At 35.3% G+C, this 11,315-nt stretch overlaps 1 protein-coding gene across 1 annotated transcript; it reads right to left on the reverse strand.

Moving 5' to 3' along the window:
* Positions 1-544: 544 nt before the first annotated feature.
* LOC104240099 (uncharacterized) lies at positions 545-1,375 on the reverse strand. The gene is made up of 2 exons (XM_009794881.2): positions 1,200-1,375; positions 545-1,112 (listed from the first exon to the last, which is right to left on the reverse strand). Exons 1-2 carry the CDS (start codon positions 1,373-1,375, stop codon positions 695-697), a joined length of 594 nt encoding a protein of 197 aa, XP_009793183.2. The 3' UTR covers positions 545-694.
* Positions 1,376-11,315: the final 9,940 nt, after the last annotated feature.

The following is an 11,315-nucleotide window of genomic DNA, read 5'->3' on the forward strand; positions in this document are numbered from 1 at the left end:
CTGAAGAATCTTCTAAAACTTTTCCCATTGTAAATGGCGTATTATAGTTGGAAAACTTTTAATGAGTTATTTGTTTTTTGTTTCTTCACTAAATCATATTGATATATAATAATCTAGTGATAAATGAAGGTAAAAATAATACTTCTATTATTAAGTGACAAAATATTTGTAGGAAAGCAAATACTCTGTTGCAAAAAGAATGAATTACGGACAACCCACTATCAATATCAAAATTCTAATTCTTCGTGGAGAAGTTCGTATTTTTTCAATCAAATAAAAATTTGAATAAATCTATACACGCTTTAGTTGACACGACGAGTATATAATTCATGTTATACTGTCAAATAACAAGCCTTCCATTTTCTATTTTCATTTATAGAAAATTTGTGTGCTTGGGATTCCTGATGACAAAATTTGAAAACAATTTAAGTTGAATTTTTTATTGTATCGACAAGCTTTTTATAACGACGCAAAATTACAAGTATCAAAAAAAAAATTATTTTTTCTTAAATTTCATGCCAAATCAAAATATGCCATATGAATTAAAACGAAGGTAATATTATATTATTATTGGTATGATGTGACTAGTGTAACATTTTTTTCACATTTGCTATCTAATGTTTAACGTTTATGAAAAAGAGCCACTTTTTGGCGCCACCTTGAAACTACTCTAACGCAGTTACCCCTTTTTGTTTCATCTCTTGAACCGAATGAGTGCCGTAGATTCAAACTGTTGAAACGGATCCACGCAATTCACCTGATTTTCTTCACCGTTATTTCCAAACGAATCGTCATTATCGTTTTTGAGATCAACAATTGCTTCATCATCTGTTCTTCTGCTACTTTCTGAAAACACATCCGAATCATCTTCTCCAGCAGGCCACACAACAAACTCCTCGAATTCGCTCTTCACTTTCATCGACGTTCTACCTTGTTTCTTCATAGCGCTGTTCATTTTCGCACGAATTGAAGAGAGGAGAGCCAGATCGAAGTAATCTTCTAACTTCTGATTCGTCACCTTAACGTTAGCTCTCAATTTCTCAGTTAGTTTTCTCCTTTTCTGCAATTGAGATGTATCCACATTAGATGAATTCTGCTTCTGTAATTCGAACCTGCGGTTACAAAAAAAAAATTCAGATTTCGTATGAATTTGGTAATTGCATTATGAATTAAGCTGAATAGAGTAGAGAAAGGATTACAGATGAGATGCGACGGCAGACGACGGAGGTTGCGGAAAGGTAAGCGGCGGAGGACGAGTTAAGCGTTTTTGAATATCTTCGATTGTGGCGAGAGGACTCGAAGCTTCAACGCCAGGTTTATCCATCGTACACAGCTTGCTCATTGAAAGGTAATAAGTGTGACTGCAGTTTGCCATTTGGCGCTTTATGTACCGACTTTCAACAGAAACATAGTTGCAAACTTTCACTTTGGTCCCAATGAATGCTACTTAAGTGCTAAAATCACTCCAAAACTTGTATAGTAAGTCATTATATGCGTCTTACTTTCTCCGTCACAAAAAGATACGTAATATTTTTCGTATTTTTTAGAGTCAAGCGAGTTGTTCTTTGACCACGACTTTTTCATATGCATATTAAATGTTTTAAATTGTTAATTATATATTGCGATTTATTGTACTGTTTATGTAGTTCTATATATAAAATTTTATTTAAAATAATTTAAAATTTTAATGTACGAATTCATGGTAAAATTTAAAAAGTTTGACTCTGAAATGCGAAAAGTATTGTATCTTTTTGGGACGTAGGGAGTTATGTAATGGTTAAAGTCATGTGCATTTTGTTAATTCCCGGGGACATCTTATTAAGAACGAAAAATGTCCAAAAATATCCTTGAACTATTCGAAATAGCTCAAAAATATTCTCCGTTTGTTTTTGGTGCCAAAAATATCCCTGCCGTCTATGTTTTGGCCCAAAAATTCTCCTAAACCGTTAGTTTTGCCATTGAAGCTGCCATGACAGTCCAACTGAGTTAGAATTGCTTATATGGTCGTCCACCCAAGCAATCCATATGTGAAAATTATTTTTTAGGAAATTTTATTTTTCCAAATTTTTTTAATAAAATATAAAATCAACATTTTTTCTGAAAAAGTAAAAAATTTTGAAAAAAATATTTATCCTGGAATTTTTTAATTAAAATACAAAATTAACACTTATTCCGAAAAAAGTAAAAATTTTACGAAAAATTATTCTTGATTGGGGTTTATGATTTGATTAAAAAACTCCATTGTTCTCTTTTGTGAATTTATGATTAATTTGTGAATTTCGGAGTTATATTTTTGAATACTTTTGAATCCAGTAATAACGTTGTTATGTCTTGGAACATTATCCCTGTATAATTTCAACCCCATTCTTTAGCTCCCAAAAAAAAAATTAACACACCACATTTACAAGAAAAAAAATTAAAACTTTATTTGTACAACAACAAAGACACTGGTTTTTTAATTCTAAACAAGTTGGGGTCGGTTATATGAATTTTCGATATCTATAATCATAAATTCACAAAAGAACAATTGAGTTTTTTAATCAATTCATAAACCCGAATCAATAATAATGTTTTTGTAAATTTTTTATTTTTTTGGAATAAGTGTTGATTTTGTATTTTAATTAAAAAATTCCGAAATAAATATTTTTTTCGAATTTTTTTACTTTTTTCAGAATAAATGTTGATTTTGTATTTATTAAAAAATTCTGAAAAAATAAAATTTTCGAAAAAATAATTTTCATATATGGATTGTTTAGGTGGACGACCACGTAAGCAATTCTAACCCAGTTGGACTGTCATGTCAGCTTCAATGACAAAACTAACGGTTTAGGGGCATTTTTGGACCAAAGCATAGACGACAAGGATATTTTAGGCACCAAAAATAAACGGAAGATATTTTTGAGCTATTTCGAATAGTTCAAAGATATTATTGGACTTTTTCCGTATTAAGAATAAAGTAATTTGAGATTTGATTCTTCTACTTATATTATACAGTATTTGATAGTATAATCTAAATTTTCCTTCAAAAAGATAGTTTAGTCTGAAGTTGAACTGATGGACTTATCCAATATGAATATAAATTAATCGGACCAACAAAATTTCAGTACTGAATTGTAAAAATTTTGTTGTCGTTCTTTTCCGAAATATTTTTTGTAGAGCCACCTTAGATGTCAAAACTAAAATGAGTTAACGAACCACAGTAAAATGACATGGGGATGTGATAGAGTGCACATTTTTTTTTTTTTTGGTAATTAACATTTCATTTGTCAACAAATATTACATAATGCAATCAAGCTTAATCTGGACATACGCCCCAGATTTTAGCTCCATTCCCTGGCCTCATTTACTACTACTACAAGAGACAGTTTAGTTGATAAGAGAAAAATATCATGCATCCGTTGAGCTACAATCTAATTTTTAGTACTAATATTTTTTTCTTTCTTTACAGGAAATAATTAAACTAATAAGAAAAAGGAACAATGAGAAGAAAAAGTTCACTTTTCAAGTTTGCAAAGAAAAAACTATAATGCTGAAAAATTAAAAGTAAAGTGGTTTATGTAACTTTATAAATAATGAAAGTAGTTGTACACATCAAAAAACCCAAAACAAACAAAATGAAGAAAGAAAAGGGACAACCATTGCTGGAAAGAGGAGGCCAAAAAGGAATAAAATCATTAGTAGCAAGTGGACATGTGCTACTTTGAAAGAAAACTTTGTCAGCAAAACCAATTTCAACACAGAAAGTTTAATTTGCCAAGTAGATCCAAGTTGCCGTGAAATCAATTTGACATTTGTTAGTTGACAACTTGGGCCAACTTAAATGAAAAAGCTCACAAAATTTTATTTAATTGAAAAAGAAGTCCAGAAATAACGGGAATTGTTGGGGAGAACTTGCTATAAATAGCTGCATCTTGAGTTGTTTGAAGGAGAGCAGAAAGCAGAAGCCTCATTCTTGATCAACTCATTTCTTTCAATTTTCTAAGTTCTTATTTTGTGAATATTTTCTTTCTTCTTTTAGCCACTATACTGGCTTCATTTCTAGTGCCGAATAAATTATAATATTAGAAATTACTCTAGCACATGTTTTTAATTAAATAGGGAAAATTATTCTCTTGAATATTTCTTTCTATTTTCTTATTTAATGGGCAAGAATATTTCCGTTGTCAGTACCAACTCCATTATGGAGTAACTTTTCTTGTGTTGGGAGAGTGATAGATCTTAATATTTCTATATAATAGTAGATATTATCCCTCAATTTCACATATTTGAGTTGAAGTTTTTTATTTAAATTTTATCTGATTTATAGTTAGGTGTTAGTTAATTTGTTAACATCTATCTATTTCATACTAAACATTAACTCTTACTAATTCTGTAATTGAAAGAGGCGGAAGAGTAAATAGTTAATTTTGGTATTGATAAATGTTAACTTTTATTTAGTAACATCTAACTCTTATATGTTAAAATTCATTCTACACTTATTTATAATCAAAAGAGGCGAATATTGTAGTAATCAGTTATAACAAGTAGGGTAACCGAAAGGAACTTACTAAAAAGAGCAAGTTTTAGTTTAAACATATATTTCTAGCTCTTTAATATTACTATTCTGACGATTAATTTGTATAACCGAGAGGAATGCAATTAATTGTTCAACTTAAGTAATGATATATAAATGTAACCGTGAGAGGCATTTATACATTTGTGAGAAATAGAAATTGAAGGATAATTTTACCTATTATATAATAAAAATATTAAGTGAAGTTATGATCCCAGCACCTTTTTATTATATTTTTGAAAAACAAAATATTTTCTATTGCTCTATTCATGCATTTTAGTTAGTTAATTCACAACTCAACTCTTCCTGGTTTTCTCAAATGGTAATTAAAACAAGAAACGTCTGTAGAATAGATAAACCAATCTCTGTGAGTTCGACATCTTTCTATACTATAATTTAACAGAGATAACGGGAATTGTTGGGGAGAACTTTGTCACGACCCAAAATCCACTAAGGGTCGTGATGGCGCCGGACACCACTGTCAGGCAAGCCAACCACAATTTATTAGCAATTTCTCATTTTAATTATTTTGAATTATTTCCTTTAAACAAATAAATAATAAATAATAAACTTCACTGGATAAATGAGGATGTCTTTACAAAATTTAACTACTGAAAAATTCCGTGATCATCCTAGAACCCAGTGTCACAAGTACATGAACAATTTCTAGGAAATAAAATCGTACGGAATACAATATAGGACAGAAAGTAAATACAGTAATTTGAAAGAGACTCTACTGGCTGCGGGTCATCTCGGGAAGTGCAGCTCACCTAAGTCTCCGTATCAACCATGCCGCTACGCCCACTAGGCCACTAGAAATGCATGTGCCTATGCAACAAAAATGCACAGCAAGTGTAGTATGAGTACGAAAACAACGTGTACCCAATGAGTATCCCGTCTAATCTCGAAGAAATAGAGACGAGAGGTCGACTTCGACACTTACTAGTGGTCCAATGATAATATAGTAAAAGTGTGAGAAATTCATGAATTTCAAAAGCAAAATTAAAATTATAAAGCCGGAAAACAGGTAAACAATTTATCAAATAATAAGGATTTCCAAAGATTTACTTTTCATTATCTTTATCGATTTATCTTTGGCTAGGAAAGACAATTGTCAACATTTAAAATTCTCAGGCAAGCAATACAAATATGCGCATATCATGCCGAGGTCATACGACCCGATCCAACAGAAATGTAAAATGTGCAATGTCGAGGGTCGAACGACCCGAACCATAGATCCATCTATTACCTCGCTCGCGAATCATACTTGCGATGCGGTCAAATTTAAATAAACAATCACCCTGCTCGCGAATCATTCATGCGACACAGATACACATAGAAATACATGCTCACACAGCCAATTAAGAATTTATCAGGGAACGCTTATCCAAATAAAAGCCAATTCTCTTTTAATGATTCAAGAAAAATGAAGTTTAATCCTTTGAGAAATTCATTTAACAATTCGATAGGATTTATGCAATTCAACTGTCAATAAGATTACAATTATTCCAAGTATAGCATGCTTTTGGGTCCTAGACTACCCAGACATAAACATAATAGTAGCTACGCACGGACTCTCGTCACCTCGTGCGTACGTAGACCCCACAAATAGAAGCACATAATCAATTATTTTACCTATAGGGACAATTCCCTCTTACAAGGTTAGAAAGGAGACTCACCTCGCTCTGAAATTTTCATAACCGGCTTCCAAGCCCTTCCAACGACTCCAATTGATGCACAATGCCCCAAAGCTATTCAAACAACTGGCAAACCAATAAAAATTCATTCTAATACTTGTAACAATTCAAATTATATAAGTTCCCAACTCCGCTCAAAAAGTTGACCAAAATGCCCTCGGGCCCACGTGCCCGGATTCCGAAATTTCTCGAAGATAAATTCTACCCATAGCTTTACTAACTCAAATATACAATTTGCTCTAATTTTCATGCTCAAATTCAAGGTAAAAGTCCAAAATTCCAAATTCTAGGTCTTCCTCAAAAATTTCAAATTTATACTAATTTTCCGTGTCTAAATCCATGTAAGATCACATATTTAACTCAAAAATAGGAAGAAATCACTTACCTAGTGTTGCTTGGTGAAAATTCCTCCTTGAGTTCTCCAAAATCGTCCAAGCCAAATGAAAGAAATGGGCCAAAACTCGTGTTTAAGACAATCTGCCCAGGCTTCATCGAGTTGTACCTTGCGTTGTGCAGGTTGTACATCCTATTAAAAAATTTCCTTGCTCTACACCTTTTTCTAAAAAGCCCATAACTCCTTGTGTAAATATCAAAATGACAAACGGCTTGAAGATATAGAAACTAGACTCGAAGATCTTTAATTTGATAGGTTGCACACTATATATGTTTTTATATATTCCGAGATATGAGCTTCTAAAATCGGCTCCATGCATCAGAAAATTCTGCCGAAACTGCTCCACTAGCCATCTTCAATCGATCATAACCTTCTAATAAAATGTCTAAATTATGAATGGTTTAACTTTATGGAAACTAAAACACAAGGGCTACAACTTTCATGTTTTGCAAGTTTTCAGATTCCTTATAGATTCCAAAATATGAGCTTCCACAATCGACTCCTCGCATCCAAAATTTTCTTGCGAAACAACTTCTGCAACAGAATTTCAGCAGCTTTCTTTGTCCAATCCATTCCGTTAACCTTCCGAAATCCATCCGAGGCCCTCGGGACCTTAACAAATTATACCAACATGTCCCAAAATATGATACGAACTCGCTCGAGGCCTCAAATCACATCAAACAATGTCGAAATCATGAATCGTACTCCAATCCAAACTTTAAGAACTTTGAAATTTTAAACTTCTACATTCGATGCTGAAACTCGTTAAATCACGTCCGATGGACCTCAAATTTTGCACACAAGTTATATTTGACATTACGGACCTGCTCCAACTTTCAAAATTAGAATCCAATCCCGATATCAAAAAGTCAAACTCTCAGTCAAATTTCTCAAAAACCTTCAAATTTCTATCTTTAGCCAAATGACTTCAAAACGACCTACAGACCTCTGAATTCACTTCCGATCGCGCTCCCAATACAAGAATCACCATACGGAGAAATTCCCAGACTCGAAATCCCAAACAGACATTGATAACACTGAAATATACTTCAACCCAAACTTATGAGATTTTTCCAAAATGCTAACTTCCACAATAGGCGCCGAAAAGTTCCCGGGTCTTCCAAAACCCAGTACGAACATACGCCCAAGTCCGAATTCATCATACAAACCTGCTGGAACCTTCGAATCCCAATTCCGAGGTTGTTTACTCAAAAATCCAATCTTAGTCCATTCTTTCAACTTAAAGCTTCTGAAATGAGAATTCTCTTTCCAAATCAACTCCGAACTTCCCGAAATTCAATTCTGATAATGCGTACAAGTCATAATACCTGAAGTGAAGTTGTTCATGGCCTCAAACCGCCGTAGAACGCGCTAAAGCTCAAAACGACTGGTCGGGTCGTTACAAACTTGCTATAAATAGCTGCATCTTGAGCTGTTTGAAGGAGAGCAGAAAGCAGAAGCCTCATTCTTGATCAACTCATTTCTTTCAATTTTATAAGTTCTTATTTTGTGAATATTTTCTTTCTTCTTTTAGCCACTATACTGGCTTCATTTCTAGTTTCGAATAAATTATAAAATTGGAAATTACTCTACCACTTGTTTTTAATTAAATAGGGGGAATTATTCTCTTGAATATTTCTTTCTATTTTCTTATTTAATGGGCAAGAATATTTCCGTTGTCAGTACTAACTCCATTATGGAGTAACTTTTCTTGTGTTGGGAGAGTGATGGATCTTAATATTTCTATATAATAGTAGATATTATCCCTCAATTTCACATGTTTAAGCTGAAGTTTTTCATTTAAATTTTATCTGCTTTATAGTTAGATGTTATTTAATTTGTTAACATCTATCTATTTCATACTAAACATTAACTCTTACTAATTCTGTAATCGAAAGAAGCGGAAGAGTAAACAGTTAATTTTAGTATTGATAAATGTTAACTTTTATTTTGTGACATCTAACTCTTATATGTTAAAATTGATTCTACACTTATTTGTAATCGAAAGAGGCAAATGTTGTAGTAGTCAGTTATAACTGTCACGACCCGGATTTCCCACCCTCTAGAGTCGTGATGGCGCCTACTCGTAGAAGCTAGGCAAGCCACGAAATATAGAAATTCTATCTCTTTCATTTTAATCCTTTTATCAACTTGAATTAACAAGTAATCAACAATTTAAAAATTAACGATAACAGAATAAGCGGAAGACTTAAACAACTAAAAATGATCAAAATCAGTACTACAATGCCAACATACTCCTTTACCCGGAATCTGGTGTCACAATATTCATGGACTGTCTATGAGTACTACACACAAATGTCTGAAAAAGGAAATACAGTCTGTCTTGGAAGCATGTGAAAACAGAACATATAAATGGATAGAAGAGAACGCTGGGCCCGCGGACTCCTGCAGGACTACCTCGGGATCTCTGGATGGAATGAAGGCTGGCTCCCCAAGTGCTACTGTCCCAATGCTGCTCCAGTATCTGCACAGAGTGCAGAGTGTAGCATCAGCACAACCGACCCCATATGCTGGTAAGTGTCTGACCTAACCCCGGTGAGGTAGTGACGAGGCTAGGTCCAGACTCCAGATAAACTTGTGTAGTTCAAATATATATAGCGGGAAAGAAATACAGAAATAAACAAGTAAAGATGGGAGGGGGGAAATGCTTTGGGGAATAGCAGGTAAAACAAAATATCAAAAGGATTATAAAGGAATCAAAATCCAACCGCTAACAAAAATAAGGTAAGCAAAGGCAGAAGAGTAAAATACCTGGGCACTGAACAGCAAAAACCTGCAACTTTTTGCGTTCCAAAAACCTTCCAAAACCCATCCGAAACACACTCGAGCCCTCGGGGCTCAAAACCAAACTTACGTACTAACTCAATAACATCATACGAACTTATCCGTGCGATCAAATCACCAAAATAACCTTAATAACAACGAATTAAACCTCAAAATCGATTAAAAATTCATTTCTCAGGCTTGGGACCTCGGAATTCGATTCTGGGCATATGCCCAAGTCCCATATTTTCCTACGGACCCTCCGAGACTGTCAAATTATGGGGCTAGGTCTATTTACCCAAAATATTGACCGAAGTAAAATTTATTCGTTTTATAGTCAAGATTTATTATTTTCACAGATTTTCACATATAAACTTTCCGGCTTCGCGCCTGGACTGCGCACGCAAATCGAGGTGATGCTAAAAGAGGTTTTTAAGGCCTCGGAGCGCAGACTTCAATTTAGAAACAAGTGATGACCTTTTGGGTCATCATATTCTCCACCTCTAAAACAACCGTTCGTCCTCGAATGGACATAAGAAGGAAGTACCTGAGTCAGGGAAAAGATGGGGATAATGGCTCTGCATATCAGTCTCGAACTCCCAGGTTGATGCCTCAGCAGGCTGACCTCTCCACTAAACATGAACAGAAGGAAAACTCTTCGATCTCAACTAACGAACCTGCCGGTCTAGGATAGCTACCGGTTCCTCCTCATAAGACAAGTCCTTGTCCAACTGGACAGTGTTGAAATCTAACACGTGGGATGGATCACCGTGATACTTCTGAAGCATGGATACATAAAATACTAGATGCACGGCTGATCTCGGTGGCAATGCAAGTCTATAAGTCACCTCTCCCACTCGATCAAGAATCTCGAATGGGCCTATGAACCTAGGGCTAAGCTTGCCCTTCTTCCTAAACCTCATCACGCCCTTCATAGGTGACACTCGAAGCAATACCCGCTCACCGACCATGAATGCCAAATCACGAACCTTGCGGTCGACATAACTCTTTTGCCTGGACTGAGCTGTATGAAGCCTATCCTGAATGGTCCTGACCTTGTCCAAGGCATCCTGAACCAGATACGTACCCAACAACCGAGCTTCTCCCGGCTCAAACCATCCAACCAGAGACCGACATCGCCTACCATATAAAGCCTTATAAGGAGCCATCTGGATACTCGACTGGTAGCTGTTGTTGTAGGCAAACTCTGCTAAAGGCAAAAACTGATTCCACGAGCCTCCAAAGTCAATGACATAAGCTCGGAGCATATCCTCCAAAATCTGAATAGTCCACTCGGACTGCCCGTCCGTCTGAGGATAAAACGCTGTGCTCAACTCAACTCGAGTGCCCAACTCTTGCTGAATTACTCTCTAGAAGCGTGAGGTAAACTTCATACCTCGGTCCAAAATTATAGACACGGGCGCACCAAGAAGACGAACAATCTCCCGGATATAGATCTCAGCTAACCTCTCAGATGAATAGGAGACTGCCACAGGAATAAAATGTGCTGACTTGGTCAGCCTATCAATAATGACCCATATTGCGTTGAACTTCCTCCGAGTCTGTGGGAGTCCAACAACGAAATCCATAGTGCCCTGCTCCCACTTCCACTTGGGAAGCTCAATCCTCTGAAACAAACCACCAGGCCTCTAATGCTCATACTTAACCTACTGACAATTCAAACACCGAGCCACATATGCAATGATATCCTTCTTCATTCTACACCACCAATAATGCTGCCGCAAATCCTGATACATATTCGCGGCACCCGGATGAATAGAGTACCGGGAGCTATGGGCCTCCTCTAAAATCAACTCTCGAAGCCCATCCACATTAGGCACACAAACTCGACCGTGGAATCTCAAAACTCCATCATCATCTAAGGTAA

The sequence above is a fragment of the Nicotiana sylvestris genome, chromosome 12, assembly GCF_000393655.2.
Source record: "Nicotiana sylvestris chromosome 12, ASM39365v2, whole genome shotgun sequence".
Taxonomy (NCBI): domain Eukaryota; kingdom Viridiplantae; phylum Streptophyta; class Magnoliopsida; order Solanales; family Solanaceae; genus Nicotiana; species Nicotiana sylvestris.

Bases quoted from the DNA above. Each gene is read 5' to 3' on its own strand.
- LOC104240099 (XM_009794881.2), bottom strand. From the start codon at position 1,375: ATGGCAAACTGCAGTCACACTTATTACCTTTCAATGAGCAAGCTGTGT. The intron at 1,113-1,199 runs GTAATCCTTTCT...TTGTAACCGCAG, and splicing joins TCTGCCGTCGCATCTCATCT to GTTCGAATTACAGAAGCAGA.